The sequence below is a fragment of the Lagopus leucura genome, unplaced genomic scaffold, assembly GCF_019238085.1.
Source record: "Lagopus leucura isolate 7727_CA_CO unplaced genomic scaffold, USGS_WTPT01 Super-Scaffold_100002, whole genome shotgun sequence".
Taxonomy (NCBI): domain Eukaryota; kingdom Metazoa; phylum Chordata; class Aves; order Galliformes; family Phasianidae; genus Lagopus; species Lagopus leucura.
Genome location: NW_024962263.1, coordinates 41739243 through 41757273, shown reverse-complemented (window position 1 = coordinate 41757273; position 18031 = coordinate 41739243). Strand labels below are relative to the sequence as shown.

The 18031-nt window shown below is 44.0% G+C and overlaps 1 protein-coding gene across 1 annotated transcript in view; it reads left to right on the top strand.

The window, feature by feature from the left end:
- The window catches only part of LOC122178659 (microtubule cross-linking factor 1-like), a 74558-nt gene extending 61787 nt beyond the window's left edge, over positions 1 to 12771 (top strand). The window contains exons 2-5 of the mRNA XM_042868932.1: positions 24 to 245; positions 389 to 625; positions 10458 to 10682; positions 12571 to 12771. Of these exons, the coding sequence (XP_042724866.1) occupies positions 24 to 245; positions 389 to 625; positions 10458 to 10682; positions 12571 to 12771 (885 nt within the window). The remainder of the gene's footprint in view (positions 1 to 23; positions 246 to 388; positions 626 to 10457; positions 10683 to 12570) is intronic.
- Positions 12772 to 18031: the final 5260 nt, after the last annotated feature.

The window sequence follows — 18031 nt, the reverse complement described above, 5'->3', positions numbered from 1 at the left end:
GTTCTTAGTGTTTGCATTAGCAGTGCCCGACGCGGGCCAGCGCCGCCGCCGCAGGCGGGTGGGCTCCTCCTCCCGCCCCGCCGCCCGGGGGGCCAAGGCCGCTCCCGCCGCCGCTGCCGCCGCCGGCAGAGCGGGTGTCAAGGCCGCCCCCTGCGCCAAGCGGGCGCCCCGCGGGCCGGAGCCGGCTCCCTGCGGCCGCGGCGGGGGACGGCAGCCCAGCGGCGGCGAGGCGGCCCCGTCGCCCGGCAAGGGCAGGAAGGCGAAGCGGGGCGGCGCGGCGGGAGGAGGAGGCCATGCGGCTGCGGCGGCGGCGCTGGCCCGCGTCGGGCACACGGACAGCAGCTCCGACCTCTCCGACTGCCCCTCCGAGCCGTTGTCCGACGAACAGCGCCAGGTCCCGGCTGCCAGCAGCGACGCCGAGTCCGGCACCGGCTCCAGCGACCGCGAGCCGCCCCGCACCGTCCACGTCCCCGGACGCGGAGCACCGCTGCCGCTCCCCGGTCCTCGCGGGGAACTCACGGCCTCGGGCGCGGGGAGAGCGCCGAGCCGCGGGGAGCAGCGGGCAGCCCCAGAGGAGCTGCAGCGGGAGGTGGAGGAGCTGCGCTCGGAGAACGAGTACCTCAAGGTGAGCGCGCTGCGGGGAGCGGTCTGGGGCGGGGGGCTGCGGCGCGGTGCAAAGGGCAGAGGAGGGCTGGGGGCGGTTTCGGGGCGCTCTGTGAAGGAGGTGGGGAAAGGCCGGTGCAACGCCGGTGCAACACGTACTGCGCCAGTGCTGTGCTGGTCGTTGCGAGGGCTCGGCGCTACCCGGATTCCGTCAAACGCTCCGGTGGTCAGCGAACCCTGGCTTTCCAGGAACTGTTTTCCTCAATATCGCCCTTTAAAATACGCTTGAGAAAGATGTTTCTTCCTTTGATGGGGAGAGGACTACAGCGCTCTGTGTGACTTAGTGCTGAAAGTCCGCCGACTGCGCGCTGCTGCCGGGATAACGCCGGCAGAGCCGAGCGCCGAGGGTATGGGAGTGCGGCGGGCAGCGCCGGTCCCCGGCCGGGACAGCCGAGCGCAGGCGTGCCCCGAGCGCGCTGCCCTGAGGGAGCCTTTCGCTTAGAACATGATCTTTTGGCACGGCGGGAGGCCGCGTCCGTGAAGATCTATAAATAAATAAACTCGCATCATCCCGTAACTGCAACTACCCTACGGTGTGAGCCTGCTGCTGGTGGGCACGGCGTTGGCTCCACGAGTTCTGCTCAGATGAGGTGCAGCCACGGGAGGGAGAAGAAGGAGGGCGGCGGTGCGCACCGCTCTCGTTGAGGGCTTTGGGCCAAGGGACGATGCTCGGCGCAGCAGAAGGTGAACGGTGCGAGTGATGCTGCAGGGTTGGTCCCCGGGGCTGGTGATGCTTAGTGAGATGGAAAAAGGAGTGAGCAATGATGCAGCAAAATTTTCAGGTGGCACGAAGTTGTTTGTTTTTTTTTTATTAAACCTGAAGTTCTGTCCAGTCTTTGCCAGAGTTGATGTAAGCAGAGGCTTGGCCCTTGGGAATGACAAAAAAAAATGAAGGCTGAGGTCATGGAATAAATCTCAATACTGAAAATACAAAGTGTTTGGAGAGAAGTAGGGTGTAGGCTTCAAATGCGTTGCAGTAGCTCAGGAGTGTCCTGAGAGCGGGAGCATGCAAATCTCTGGTCTGTGTGGAATTGTGGGCAGAATGGGTTTGGTTTCCTTGAGAAATGAATAAACAAAACCATTATAGGCATTATAATATATAGATCCACAGCTGCTGTGTGGGTCTGTAGGTATGCCTGAAATACTGTGGGGCACCGTTGGTCATCTAGGAAAGGATAACACAGAGCTTAACTGATAAAATAACTGGGACATAGCAGAGCTTTCATAACACTCACTGGATGAAAAACACTAGGCTGTATCATGGAAGTGTGATAGCAGTCTGTAAAACGATGAGTTGCACAGAGAGCCTTCATCAGAGGCTCTGTTTTAATTGGCAGCTCAGAAACAAGAGGAGAAGGGATGAGATCTGGGCTGATAACAGGAACTGCTGTTAGGAGTAGGCAAATTGGTGCTGCTGGCAGAAGTCAAGGAGCCCAGAGCCCACGGGAGCCCAGGAAAGCGGTGGAATATCTCTTTGCCTTGTAGGATCTCCCTAAGTACTGCACTAAGACTTTCACCCCTTGAGAAGAATGTGTCAGTCCACCTGTTTCTTATAATTGTAAGAGAAGCCACTCTTACAATTTGTAAGACAATTTGTAACAGTTCAAAGGTGGGGGAAAAAAGGGATAGTCTAGTGACTGAGGGTTTGGCGGTGAGGAAACTTAGATGAAGAACAGTGTTCATAGTGTTTCATAGTGTTCATAGTGTTTCAAGCTTCTCGCTCCATGTGGCTTCAGGTCTTTCCCCTTGATGCCTTTATCTGCAGCAGGGACCCAACCCTGCTCAACCTCAGGCCACAAGTACTGTAGAGTCTGGTAAAATAATGCAGGCTGCTTTCTAGGGGATCTATGTCCTAGCTGATTTCCAGTGGATGTTTGCTGTTTGGATATTAGGAAAAATGTCTTTTCAGAAGGAGAGGTGAGCAGTGGTACAGGCTGCTCAGGGGGGTGGTGGAGTCACCATCCCTGGAGGTGTTCAAGAACCGAGGGATGTAGTTTGTGGGCATGGTGGTGTTGGGCTGATGGTTGGGCTAGGTGATGTTAGTGGTCTTTTCCAACCTTAATGATACTATGAAATGGTTGTGTGGTCCATCTCTTCTGGCTGCCTGGGTGCATGAACTCTTGGAAGCATTGCTCCTTTCTTGGGTTGTTTGGAATTGGCTCAGTGGCTCAGAAGTTACCAGGAGAATTCCCAAACTTTCCTTTCCCTTGCTAAGGAAGTCTATGAAAGCACTCCTCTAGTCTTCTGCAAATTAAAACCACAGCGCTGCACAAGCTGTTGATTTGTGGGTTTGTTCCTTGTGTCTCTTACAAGGCAGCTCTCTCGCCTGGTAAAAGAGTGGGCTTTGTTTCTTGTCTAAGTGGGGGGGGTGACGGAATAATGGGGAAGCTGTCAGCTCAGAGGAGACAAATGATTAGATAAATCCCTGAAGAACATGTTAATTTCCTGAACATGTCCATATGCCAAATTTTGTACTTTTCACTCCTCCTTTTCCTTCCCCACATCTGGAATGCAACAGTAAGTGCACATGATTTTAAAGCCTATTTCAGGGGAATTTATGTTTCACTTAGGAAGGACTCTCACTTATCTTTCTCATATCTGCAGCACGTGAAGAATGTAATGTGTGTATATAAGTGTGAATATACACGAAGATTTACTTAATGCTGAAATTTGGCACCTTGTGTGTTTCCAGACACTGTGCTTTTACTGGAGAAGAGGATCTGGCTCTAGAGGTAGAATCACAGAATATCCCGAATTGGAAAGGACCCATAGGGATCATGGAGTCCAACTCCTGACTCCATACAGCACCACCCAAAATTCAAACCCTGTATCTGAGAATAGTGTCCAGACAGTTCTTCTACTTGAGGCCCTGACAGCCGCTTCCATGTTCACCACCTACTGGTAAAGAACCTTTTTCTAACTGCCACCCTGACCCTCCCATCGTGGCTTCATGCCAGCTGGCTGCAAAGCAAGGCACTTGCACAGATTGGCTCAGGATTGCATTGTGAAGACTCTCTTCTAGTCTGTTAAATTTCATCTCAGATTTCAGTTTCATGGACTTCTTGCATAACCTTACTGCAGCTACCTGTGCAGGAAAGCTGTAATGTTACAGCAGTGTGTAAAAGGTGTCACTTATTTGCTGAGTTTTATTTTTATTGCTGAAGTTTTATTGTGGCGGCTGCCTCTGTGGAGCCTGAAGGTTGTTGGCAGATGGCTAGGGAAAGTGCAGGCTTGATGACCACCAGGCAGTGCTGTCCGTAAGAGCAAACAGTGCCCTCACAAGGGGCTGTCCTTCAGCGCTGAGGGCTCAGCATTTGGAGAGCCATCCTGCTCTGTTTAAATCCTGGGGGATACAGATAGAGTTTCTGCATGTTGTCAGTCCCTGTGAAGGATCAGGGATCCTGAGGAAGAAGGACCGAGTTCTGGCAATTAAGAATGTTCTTGCTTCATCTTGGCAAAAGTTTGTTTCAGGCTGTTCTGATTAAATAAGCTTGCTAGCAGAAACGGCAATGATATTTTAGTCATGAAATATAAATTTGACATGTGCCTCTTCTCTGTTTACGCCCTTCATAGCCAGTATCTGAAAAAGTCTTCTCTATGAAGCACAGCACTCCTCACTGTCCTGAAAATGCCCCATGTCACTTTGCAGCACTGTTTGTGAGTGTGCTGGTACAAGTTCAACTTGCCCTGAGTGCTGCTGCAGTGTGCACCTGCACAAAAATGTATTCTAAACTCTCTTTCATAGATATAATATGGTTTATCTTGGTTAGTCTTTATTCTTTCTACATTCACTTTTATCTGTGACATGTAGTGGATATAAAGTGATTAAGTGGCCACTCCTGGCACCTTACTGTTCTCAGATACATCTCCAGGATGCTCATTTTTGTTTCAATGCATAGTGTGTGTCATATGAGGCTATCCTACTTTTCCCAGCTCCATTGAAACAGTAGATCCTCTCGAGGTGAACTTCACCTTTGCCTGCGGATCTCAGGGATCTGTGCAGAGCAAAATAATGCAAAGCACTGGGACCAAATGTTTCACCTAGCGAGCATCACAGGGGTTCCCAAAATAGGGGCTGCCCCCATCTGCGTGACAGAGGCAAACAGCGGAGGAGGTTCTGGGATGGGAACAGCAGCGGTGCCCAAACAGAGCAGGCAGGTCAGTGTGAGAGCCAACGTGGCCAGAGGCTCCAGGGCTTCCTGAACTTGTTTTGCAGGCTGCTGCTTTATTTGCAGCTAAAGCCTTTTAGAGCGTGTTTATCCCTGCTGCAGTTGGTGAAGCGCTAAGAGGAAGGTGTTTATTCCCTAGCAGTAACACCGTCTCCTACGTAAAGATGGTTCAAGATGTTTAAAACATATAAATGAATATTACATAAAATCACAATGTATGAATCTTAGATTTCCCAAGGACTTTCTAGAACTCCTGGTTGTGCCGGCACCATAGCAATTGCCCACCGTAATTTCCATCTCTCCTCACTGTCATCTCATTTGACTTAGAGTGTATTAAAATAACCTCTTCTTTAAGAAGAGGTACTGGCATAAGCTGTAAGTGTGACTCCTAGCTAAATTGAAAAATAGGGGTTTTTTTTTACATAGATAATTGAATTTCAACCTTCATTTGCTTTAAATACTGTACAGTGGCTTGGTTTTACATGTTTCAATCTCTCCTTTTTGCAGATGTTACTTAGTTACTATGTGGCTCCTGGACACTGATACATTCCTGGTTTGCAGATGTTACCATCTGGACACTGATTCATTTTTACTCAACAGATCATCCAAACTTTCAGTTTGATAGTATACGTAATTGCAGATGCATACTAAAGCACTCAGTACCTATATTTCTCTCATGCTATTATCGGTGCGTGATTTCTCCCTGACAGTTGTTTCCAAGATTTTGTTTGTTTGGACTTAAGGTTGCATTCCAGTTTTAAATCTGTATTTGTGCTCTGAATTAAGAGCCTTTCCTCTTTCAGCCAGCAGCTCGGCTCATTGCAAGTGGGCCAGCAGGCTGACCTGAGCTCAGCTCCTGCTGAGGCCCCTATCCCATTGTAGTATGTAGCTCAGCTAGGTAGGGTCTACTTTGCACTGTTTCCTCAAGGAAACCTAAGGATTTGTTATTTCTTTGTCCACTGGCGTATCCATTACTCCTGTGCTTTCGGGTTGTCCAGAGGGCTTAGCAGCAATGAAGCATATCTGGAGCACCTCTGGTGCCATGGCTCTTTGCTTGTATAATTCCATATGTACTCCATGGGCTGTGCAAGGGCATGGTTGGTGGGCATGGCTGGGAAATGTGCTTTCAGCCCTCATTGTGGATCTCAGCCAGTCTGGCTAGGTAGATGCAGGCAGTCAGTTGTGCAAGTATTTCTGTTTCTTTGAGGGGGAATGACTCAGCTGTGAGCATGGGTTACTCAGTGTAATAGCTGACTCTAATATCTATTTTTTTTAAGAATCCCAAACAAAGCAGATTCCTGCAATTTACCCTTAATTATACTTCATTGTGAATTAAATCAATATTAAAAATGTATGACATCAATAAAGGTCTTAATGGGGCAATGGCTTCTCTTCTGACAGGCAAGCCTTCAGTTCGCATGGTACAGGTATGCAACAGCATCATCAATGTTCATTTGGGCTATGTAATGTAAACTGCACCCACGCTTTCACCTTTTAGCTAATACACCTTGACTCAGTAGGTGGACATGACAATAGTGCATCCTCATTCTTTTTCTTATCCTCTGAAGTCTGGGGGAATCCCACAAGTAGAGTGGCTATGTACACATGTCCCTGTGCTGAAGAGCCACCCCGTGACCTCAGGTGGGTGACCCCTTTTAGACTCCAAACAGCTGGCCTCTAAGAAGTTGTTCATAGCAAGTAAGCGGCAAGATTCAGGAGCTAGGAGCACAATCAACTTGGATTTCTACTGCAAATTTAGTTTGCTGCCAGCTGAAGTGTCTTTATTTCCCACATTTCCGTTCTCCCTTTCTTAAAACCAGTATGACATCTGGAAAGAAAAGCAGTTGAGCTTTTTCCTAAACGATGTGTTTTCTTGTGGGACTCATTGCTTGCTGCTGTTCTTTCTGAAGTCTATAACTTTATTACCATATAATTAAAGGGGATCAAGAGGAGGTTCTCATTCCCTATGGGAGCATACAGAGAAGTGAAGCTTCTACCTGCTCTTAACCTTGGAACTTCAATTACAGGTTTGGGATCTTGGAGCAGGTCCTCCCTGTTTAAGGCAGGGAGCAGGCTCCCCACTTGTTAGATGCACAAAGACTGATGCTGGCTTCCTTATTTGTTTATTTTAATTAGTCTTAAGTGCTTATTCTGGTCTCTCTTTTCAGTTCTACAAAATTAAAGTCCACAGTATGAAACTCAATGCCTCTTGAGAGAAAGCTTTAGTTCTCACTCCCAATAATAACAGTAATAACAGTATATTTGAATGAAGTCAGGAATTGGAATTATCAGGAGCTTTAGCCAAACTTCTACTCAGCCTCACATTTGTGTCAATGGAATGTGTCAATGGAATTCCCACCCAGATGTCTGCTAGGGACAGGGAAAAGGCTTCTTGCTCTTGCTGGCTCTTGGAGGATTGCATTACCATGCCTGATGTCTCCAGCGTAGAATCATTAAGGTTGGAAAAGACCAGTAAGGCCATCTAGTCCAACTGTAAACCCATCACTACCATGCCCTCTAACCCCTACCATGCTAATCTGGGCCTGCAGCATCACTCCACACCAACGGTGTGGACAAATGAACTTTGCTTCCTCTCTTTTCTGTGCACACATTGCTTCAGAGCAGGACTGGAAGCTGTCCTGGTTTCATAGGTACAGTTGCTACAGCTATGACTTAACAGGTGCTGACATGAGGTTTCGATGCCTGAGTTCAGTGCTATGGGTTTTGTTGTCATATTCTCAGAACAAGCTCATGTCTGTTCTGCAGCTAGCAAAAGTCTACCCCAGGATCCATGTTTCTGTATCTGAAGGACATGCGGTTGCTCTGCATTTCAAAGAATGATTATTTCTGATACTTCAAGAGATGATATATTTGGACCTGCTCCCATACCTGTATGTTTAATATACAAAAACAGGACTTCATCTTGCTGCCCCAAGAGGCCCAGTCTATTCGATGAGTTTTCCTCCCCTGGCTGGCAGTGCCCTCAGGTACTGGCCCTGGGAAGTGCAGCAGGAGTGGCTGTTGGCTGCAGCCTGCACAGCCAGTTTTCTGCTCCCTACACAGACTCATTTTTTCCCCTCCTTGAATTTGAATGTGTGTTGCTGCATTTTAAAACTCCTCCAAAGGTTTCTGCATTGCTGAATATGAAGGTTAGAACATGTTATGATTTCTATATAAAAGTTTTGGGAATAGAAAAAAAAAATGCTTGCAAGTTTTTGGAGAATTATTTGAGGCAGAAGGACACTAAATTAATGCACAGGGTGACCTGAAGGCAGGGAGAGCTCCTGTGCCCACACAGAGGGTTTGTGACTTGCCAGTTTCAATGGGATGCTGATTGCAGGGGTTGGCTTGTTTGAAATGATGATGGTTTCTGTTTCCAAATTTGGTGTTAATAAATACTTTGTGAGTACAAACATAGTGGATTACTTGTTAGAAACGGATCAGATTTATTAATTCCAGAAACTGGTACATAGACAAGAAATAACTTTAAGAGGTAGGTAATAAAATTACAGTTTGCAGGCCACTTGATACACTAAAACCATTGCTTCGTTCTTGAAGTATAAATGTAGGATTATAAACTAGATCCCATGGATTTAGTGGTCACAGATATTTTCCTTCATTACAGAATTGTGTTGAAAAAAAAAATCTCAATTTGCAACCAAATTATTTATCTAACATTAGAGTTCTGAAGATGATTTTAAAAGTTAATTGAGCTTAAATCTGGTTGTACTTGATTCATTTCCTGAGTCTGCAGACAGCCTTAAGCAACAACTCTGGACCTATTCATGCCAGAGGGCTGTATTAGCTCTGACAGCTGCAGACTGCACTCTTGGCACCATCTCCTAAGCCAAAACACCTGGCTAATATACTGCTAACACAAAAATGCACTCCTTTTCTTATGTTCAACAGATACTGTTATTCTCTAACCAATTTCTAAAACCTTGGCATTTTCTTCTGCATCTCCATCTGTATTGAGTACCACGTGGTATTGTAGGGCTTCCGAATATGTCACAGCTGCAGAGCTCACTTCTGTTGCTGTGCTTTTACTCTGCAGTCTGGGTATGGCTCCAGCTTGATGAAGCTCATTTGGGAGTCACCCAAAGGCTCCTCCACCTGCACAAATGCCCTTCTCCTGCAGCTGCCCCAGGCAGGTCACAGCCAGGGTTGGGCGTTCCTTAGCTTTAACTCTGCAGAAATCTGAATATGCTGAGAATGTATAGGAATATGGTGGGATTGGGAGAAAAGCTGTCTGTACTTTCTGAGCTTTTATGGAGAATTGTGTGGAGACCTTGGAGGGCCATGCTCGTGGGAACAGAGCCTTGCTGCTGAGCTCAGAGTGGGCATTTCAGAAACAACAAGCTTTGAGCTTTCCCAAAATGTGATTTATGCTGGTTCAGCTAATTTGAGTTAAAAGATCATTGTGAAATACTCGAGTTTTTGTATGTGGCTGGGATTTTTGTGGGAGTAGCACTCCAATTTCAACATAACTATGCTAATAAGGATACAGAAGCTGGACATGTCTTCTTTTGGTCTACTGGTAAAGGTCAAGTGGAGTGAGATGAATGAGAAATAAGTTCCAGGTGGCCCTGGTGTTTCAGGTGCCAGTTAGAAGTCTGAATGAAATAGCAGTTCTGCCAGCTCAGGTGCAATTTTTGCTTGAAACTTATTCAAGTTACGTTTTTTGCAGAAAATGTGGTTTTTATAATATCAAATGCAACATAAAGAAAACAATTTTAAAATTGGTACTTCATTTCATAAGTCCTTCTCCTCGCTCTTTATTTTTTTCCTCAAAATTAGTTCAAAGCTAGTAGAGGTTTCCTCCCACACAGTAGCTGAATGGTTCATACCCCTGAGCTTGGAAGACCTTTGTAAGAGTTTTAGCCCAGGATCTTCAGCCTTGCAGAGATTAAACAAATGAGAATGATAGAGCTTATCCTATTCAGCCACAAATCTTTAAATCTGACTTGAGAGAGCATGAGCTTCTCATGGAACAGTGTGGAACTGGGGCAACTCGAGATGCCCAGAAAGGGCTGACCAGGCCATATTCCCATGGCCTCAGTTTTATTTTGTGGTCCTGTTACACACACAGCCAAAAACCACTCTCTCTTGCACCCCACTATCTGTCACTGAACATGCCCATGGTGCTAGGCTCAGGTAGGAAAGCATCATCATACAGAGTTGTTTTACACTTGGCATAAGGTAGGGGACAATCTTGTTTTTAGGAGTCACAGATTGTTAAAAATACACTTCACACAGAGAGGCTGAGGTTCTTTATTAGATTTACTCTAATCTAAAGTCAAGGCCTTGGTTCATGTAGTAGCAAGGTATCGCATGTTTGTTATTTTAATTAGAGATAGTAAAACAAAGGTGTTACCAGTTTCAGGAGACAGGTAAGCATCTGGTCTGGCTTTAATTATTAAAGCAATTGCAAGAAAAGTAACAAGTATTCATTAGTTCAGCCTAATTATTCAATGTCGGGATGAAACTTCAGTTCCTGTGAGTTCTGAAGCTGCTCACTGCAATCCGTATCACCTTATTAGTGGTATCCTAGTGACCGCATTTCCTATTTGCTCCCACGGGTGAGATCTAGAGGTATGATGGAGCACTGTTTTGCCTTTTTCCCAGGATGAGCTGGATGAACTGCGGGCTGAAATGGAAGAAATGCGCGACAGTTATTTGGAGGAAGATGTTTACCAGCTGCAGGAGCTCCGGCGAGAGCTGGACCGGGCAAACAAGAATTGTCGCATTCTGCAATATCGTCTCAGGAAAGCAGAACAGAAAAGCCTGAAAGTTGCACAAACAGGCCATGTGGATGGAGAGCTCATTAGGAGCTTGGAACAAGATTTAAAGGTAGGTGAGAGATTTGTATTCACAGCGAAAAGGAGCAGAACGGGGTTTGGCTCCCTGTAAAGGAAGTGAGGGTGACACATGAAACAGGCAGAAGTTCTCAAAATGTCAGCACTAATTTTCTTCGTCAGCAGTGGAAAACAAATGTTCATCTCCTCATCATAAGAAGATGCGTTAGCAAGTAAAAAACATGTGCTTAGCCTCAAATGAAAGAAAGGCTGTCGAAATTATATTGCTGCACTTGAAAGATTTAGAGGGTTCTGCTTCACTGGCTTTACTCAAAACCTTAGATTTCCAAAACTGTACAAACAAACCCTGATATGCTTTTCCCAATTCATACTGTTTCCTTCCTTTCACTTCTTGCTTAAGTCAATAACTGGGAAAAAAAAAGTCACCATTTCATTTCTTCTTGCCTAACAAGCTATTCTCATACAGGAACAGACTGTTATAATGTCTTAGAGGAACAGACAGAGAATAGAAATGCTATTCCCATATAAACAAATTCCTGTTTTTAAAAAAAAAAAAAAAAAAAAAAAAAAAAGTAGAAATAGTGTTCATACTAAAACAATTTTCACATTTTTCAGAAATTTTTCCATCATGGCTAAGCTTTGTATAAGCATGATGCTTATCTAGCTTTACTTGTTATCTTTTCAACTATCGCCATCATGTAGCTGTTTTGAAAATGGTTAATGGCTGGAAGTAGTAAGCATTTGGTGCTTGAAAATGCAAAACATAAAACCTTCTGAAGTTGGATTTGTTGGTTCCCAGCAGTAGAAATCTGAGTGACGTATCAAGTGATCAAACCTTTCAAAATGTCAGACTCAATTCTCTCTTTTATGGCAGGAACCAAATGATAACCGTATCATAATAGAAGTGACAGATTATTCAGCAAAAATCTTGGCCATGGGTATCCAATGTCTTGGCTTGCCTAGGCCACACTGAGTTTCCATGGAAACTACAATCAATACTGAGAGCACAGTAACACTATTAGAGCAAATTCTCAGCTACACAACACTGTTTTAACTGTTTACAGAACTGTTTAGCCAGCATATCAAAATCCATAAACTTATTTGCCGTAGCTTGAGTTGGCACTGCACTACACCCTCCCCATGCCCTGGTTTCAGCCCAGATGAGATTAGTAGTGCACCGATGTTTTGTCGTTGCTGAGGGAAAGTTGTGCACCTGGGGCCAGGATGGGTCACAGGTTGGACATGTCTGATCCTGTCCATAGATCCAAATGAAAGAGATCTTCTTAGAATTATAGAATGGTTCAAGTTGGAAGGAACCCCAAGGCTCAAGTTCCAACCCTGATAATGAGTTTCTTAATTTGCTTGCTTTGTTTTTGCTGAATTTTTGTAATTCAGTAATTCATCATTTTGCAATGAATCAATGTTCTGAATTGTTTGGTAATAAATATTCTTTCATGTTAGTCTGGACTCATAAAACCTAAGCTAGAATATATTTCTGTTTTCTTATCACTCCTGCCAAGGTATGATTGCTGCTAGAGAAGCTAATCTGGGTAGATGAGACTGTTGCATGGATGTGGCTTTGATGGATGACCTGTCAACTATAAAGCACTATATCTTTCATTTTATCCATGTGATATGTTGGGACTTTGATGTGTAGCCTTCATATCTGCTTGTTTCCTCCTGCTGTCCATGACACTGCCTTATCATAATGTAGAGAGGATGGATAATCAAATGTGTGTTCATCTTGGATTAGAAATGAATATTCATTTTGGTATTCAGAAGTCTTGGAGCCTTTAATCGGCAGTCTCGTAATTGAATTGAAAATCTGTTGGCTGTCTTTTGGATCCTTTCTTCTGCAGGAAACATTCTATAGGTGTTGTTCCTCGTGGATCCTCTTCACGTGTTTGTGTTTTTCTGACCAGGTAGCCAAAGATGTTTCTGTCAGACTGCACCATGAGCTGGAGAGTGTGGAGGAGAAACGTGTTAAAGCAGAAGATGAGAATGAAGCCCTGCGGCAGCAAATCATTGAGGTGGAGGTATCCAAGCAGACGCTGCAAAATGAGCTGGACAAGCTAAAAGAGGTAAGCGATAATCGGGAAAATTGTACAGAAGAGTGTTGGTAGCTAAGATGGAAAATTTGGAACACAGGACTAATTCTTGTGTGACATGCATGCAGATATTGCTTGTGCGACTGTCTAAAAGGTCTCATTCCTTTTGTTGTGCATCTCAGGTGTGTTGGTAATTTACAAACGGCAGAGGGGTAGGTGAGTGGTGTTGTGTGCCTTGTCCTGGGCTCCTCACAGGGCTTCTGTCTCATTTTAAAACCAGCTCCTGTCAGCCTCTTCCTATTGGAGCAAAGCTGCCTTTGATTTGCGGCCAGCTATCTGACTCCCCTTTACCCAGACCGGGACTTCCACCTATTTTAGAGTCAAATGAAGTGTGCGTGACTCATCCCTGAGAGGTTAACTTGGATAGGCAAGCTGCTGCCTTGGCTGCTGCTCTTCAGTGGTGACAGTGGGAGCCACCAGCATGAGTTAGGCAGCAGGAATGTGGTCTGTAATATATAAATAACATTGCACTGCAAGCACAGAAACACTGTTGAGAAGAGGGATCATCGCAATTGGAGCTGACATGTAGTTGTACTGGGTGAAGTGATGATCCTTGGAGCAAGTGAGCTAGGAGCAGGAGACAGTAAAGGAGAGCCAAATACTAAATATGTCCGTATCCCGGCCTGTAGCAGTATTCCTGTTCTCTTGTTTGTACAGCAGATTGGCAGCTCTCAGCCGCTGCTCAGTTCTAAACCAGATTGAGATAGAACATTCAAACTTAATGAGGTAAGGCATTTATCCTCTGAGCCCTGGTCAGATTTAGAGAGCTGGTGCAATTATGTGTTATTTTAATCTTTCAAACAATGTTTGCAAGTCAACTGGCATAAGGCCCGTTTCAGTTTCCTAAGAACAAACTCTATATTATTTCTCTGTGTGTTTTGAGTTCTGAGGATGAAGCAATCCAGAATAAGAGTTTTGAAGCATTTTGTACGTAATGGAGCAGATTATCAGCAGTTGTAAACATCAGCATTGCTATGATAGCATCCTCTAAGGAGGACACAAAAGGAAAGACTGGATGATATTTTATCTTTTCTTCTTTCTCAAGGTTGTTTGTGAAAGCTGTGCTTAATGGACATGATAGCATGTTACAGGGTACTCAGTGTATATTTCACACAAAAATGCCACGTCACCACAATACCTAATGTCTTGTTTGTTGTTGATCAACTCGCAGTTTGCTAGATACTGCTTGATGATCTTTGGGATTATAAACAGCTCAAGAAACCAGGTTGTGAATTGTGGATTCTCAAACTAACTCTAACCAGGCTGAATTTACTCCTTAGATGACTAAGCAGAGCAGGGAAGATCAAAAAACTCAGCTGTCTTCTTCTGTGCAAGTAGAAGTGAGATATCCTCACTTTGGAAGCAGAATTGCCCCCACTTAGAGGCAAAGACTAGTGGAGAACTAGGAAAAGAGGAGTGGTGCAATGATGGGATGTATTCGTTGTGATCTGGGTGCACAGTAAAGCATAAGGTGTAGTAGTCACAGTAGATGGGTTTTCATACCATGACTGGTGTTATATCAGAAAGGCAGAAAAAATGTCACAAGGTCACCGTGGGTTAGAAGAGGGAGGTTTAAATCCTCCATGGGTCACATGAGGACAGATGAGCCAGAAGTTGGAAAACACAGTGACATTTGTGCCAGATATTAGAGTGTTTGCAAAGCAGTTTACATATGGCTGAAAAATACAAATTAAAAAACAACAACAACAAAATCTCAGTTCTCTTGTCCCAAAAAACGTGTTCAAATAACTACTGGAAGAGACTCCTCTTTACATTTACATTTAATATGTACAAAGCTCTGAAAGAATGTATTAAGGTCACGCCAGGAGTAAAATCAGTTCTTTATATGCCAGGAGAAAAATGACCCAAAGGCCATGTAGCTTCTTCCCATTCCACTCTGCCTGTGCATCTTGTCTATCCACAGGCTGGCACTTCAGAGGAGTATCCTTTCTGCTCAGCCCTGGAGCATTGCCCAAGACCCCATTAGGTAGCGTTCACTCCCTGATGCAGCTTACTGTCTCCATATGCTAATTTTCCATAATATCCTTGACTGCTTGCAGCCCATTTCATCTGTCTTCTGATCTATAGAAAGATTTTGTCATGTCTATGTTCATGTTCTCTGTTTAATTCAGTGCTAACTTCTGCTTTGTCCTGCTATACAACTCCCTCAGGTCTAATTTCTTTCTGCAGCAAATAGCATATATATTGATTGCCTTTTCATATCAGAATTGTACACATCTCTGAAAGCAATCTTTCTTTAAAGCTGCCTTCATTTTTATAATGTTCTTTTGAAGAATTCCTAAACAGTTATGAGGTTCAGAGGAGGTATGTATTCTTTCATCCCAGTGCCTATTTCTATCTTGTGTGATACTTTCAGCTGGACTTTTCTGTGTGAAATAAATACAGATTTACTCAATCTAGATAAAATTCTTAATCTCCTTCAAGAAAGCCCTGCAGTTTTAGCTGGGGTATTAATTTTTGCCTTATCCCAACTGCATAATTTCAGTAGATAGGAGATAAGCTTTCCTGCTTAGTCACTAAATAACAGTTCTCAGCTTTGCAATTAATAGAAGCAACATTACAACAAAGAGGAAGGTTGACAAGAAGTCATCTGTCATGGCCCGTGCTGTGTTCTCATCTCCTGCTCTGCTGCTGCGTTGCAGCTAATGCAGTTTCCTTCCCAGATGCTTTTGGATTCGCAGTTCACAATGTGCTCTCTTAAGCTTTTGCAAGATCTATCAAAAAATACATCTAGATTCTTTTGTTTTGTGCTGGCACCTTGTCGTCATCAAAATATTCTGTTTTCCACTGACAATTCCAATTAAGAGCCTCCTGATCACAGGTGAAATACCACCTCTCTCTCTCTCTCATTTTTCCCTAGGCGTCTGTGTCCCAGCAGCCTTTCTCAGCATTTCCCATAGATGTGTTTTGAGCTGAGGTATGGATGAGCCTTTTCAGCAGCAGTTTTGGATTTTATCCGGTTTTTAGGTTTGCTAATTAGAAACCATTATTCTCTAATTGTGTTCATCAGCAGTCTGGCATTCACTGTGTTAAATCATGCCACTTCATTTTTTTCAGTTTTCTTAACCAAAAGATATTATGGAGCTTTCCTTTCCCCTAATTATTCTTTTTTTTCTCCTTTCTTCTTTCTCTCCATCCCCCAGTTTTGATGGTGTTTTTTTTTCCCACTGTGCAGTTTAATCACTCTTTCCTGAAATACTTCCACTGGTTCTTTTGAAACTATTTCTTTTACTGGATAATAGTGTTTCTCTGAATATTTCCTAACTTTACTGGTGGTGCCAAGTTGTTCTCCTTCCGTCTGCTTCCAAGTGCTGCAGTACTCCAAGTGGTTCATTGAATTCTTTTCCCACAATTACATTCACCTACATTTTCAGTTTTCCTTTTTTTGTTATTATTACTCCGGTCTTTTCAGGTGGTTTGGGGCCTCCCTTTGATGCTTTTTTTTTTTTTTTTTTTTTTTTTTTTGTGGCAGCTGCTTATTACTTTCTCCAGAGCTTCAGAGTTTTCCTACTGCTGTGAATGCTTCTTTGTAGTACATCCTTTGCAAAATTGCCATGTCCCTGAGAGCTGCCCCTTCTAGGAATTTGCTAGGATCTTCTGTGACTTATCAAAGCTGCTGCTTCCTTAAAGCTTTAAAAGCAAAGGCCGTGTTCCATCACAATGTGAATAAGTATGTGCATCACTGCCAGGGTTTGCATGCTTTTTTCTTTTGTTATCTAGGTGTCTAGGTTATTAACAGGAGCAGTTGAGGAAATAGAGAGCCAGTAGAGTTAAAAAACAAATGACTCTGTCACTGGCACATCAATTCAGCAGCATCCCTTCAACTGTCATTTTTTCCTGCCTTGTTTCCTAATTCAGCTCATGGGAAATGCTGCTGTAAGTTGATCATTTAACTTGACCACGAAGCATTCAGAAAACTCTTTCCAAACATTCCTTTCTTTGACAAAATGATGGAAATTCCAGAAGTAAATATGTAGAGGGATGCAAAATCAATTTTTTAAAAGTTAGGACAAATCTGAACCGGTTGCTTATATAACTGTAATTACAAATTTTCGTCTGTATTCATTAGCATACACTTTTTAATTGTATCATCCAATGTTTTTTCTGCTGTACCCTTGCCTCTTGCAGAGTACATATGGCTCATTTCTGCTGAATGGTTTCTATTCACATGTTAATAAAAGATAAGCTTTCTTGTCCTGCAACTGGTTCGTCTTCTAACTCTGAACAAGCTATATTAAAAAACGATGTGAGAAATATATTCTCCATGCACCAGAAGGAGAGGCCAGTGTTGCTTTAAATCTGCAGTGATTTCCACCAGTTCAGTAAACTGAATTCTTTTACGTTCATGTGAGCTCATGCATTGCTGAGTATTAATTCTATTAATTTGAATAAGACAGTAGTTTATTTTTCTGTACACTTAAACTTAGTTTTACTAATTTTAAGATTTACTTAAATCATTGCAGAAAACATTCCCTTAATCAGAGGCTCTAAAACATTGATGCAAAACTTGTAGCAGCTCTCTCCTGAGCATCTACAAAGATGCTAAACTTTCTCAAAAGCTCAACTTTGACAACAGCACATGGGTTTCCTTTGAGATGTGAACATCCTTCCCTCTGCAGCTAACCCATCCTAATTGTCACTTCCTTGGAGCCAGGAGGGCACCTCTAGGGAACATTTTCCCTTCATTTCTTTGGCCCCACTCTGGAAAGTGCTTAAACAGTTCTTGCTCTCTGTCCCCAGCTTGAGGCAGTCTCTCAACTAAGATGTTTCACAAGTAGATGATCTGGAAGTTTAAACAAGTGTGAAATCATGTTTGTAAAGTGTCAGGTGATAACAAATTCCCTTGCAAGTAGTATCTCCCAGGATAACGCTCTCTCTAAACCTCTGTACCTGGGGAAGAATGAACCACCTCTGCTATTTACAGTAGAAATGAGCTCAAAAGGCACAGGACCTGCTTCTGGCTTCTCTGGGAGTGAGCTGTTCTCTTACTTGCAGCTGCTAATTGTGTATTTTTTGCCTGTCCTTTGTCTGGGTTTGGGCTGCAAGCTGGGGAAGAGAAAGAAGCTGTGCCACGGGATCATGAGCTGCTTGGGATGGGCAGACAAAGGCTTGGGAGGATTAGGGGAGCAGCTGCAGAATATCTGACATGAGTGCTGTGGTTTAGCAAGAAATGAATGAGAACTGTGTCACTGGGAAGAAAGGGGCATTTATTGCTGGGGGACAGCCATGCTGAGCAGGTGACAATCTCTGTGTA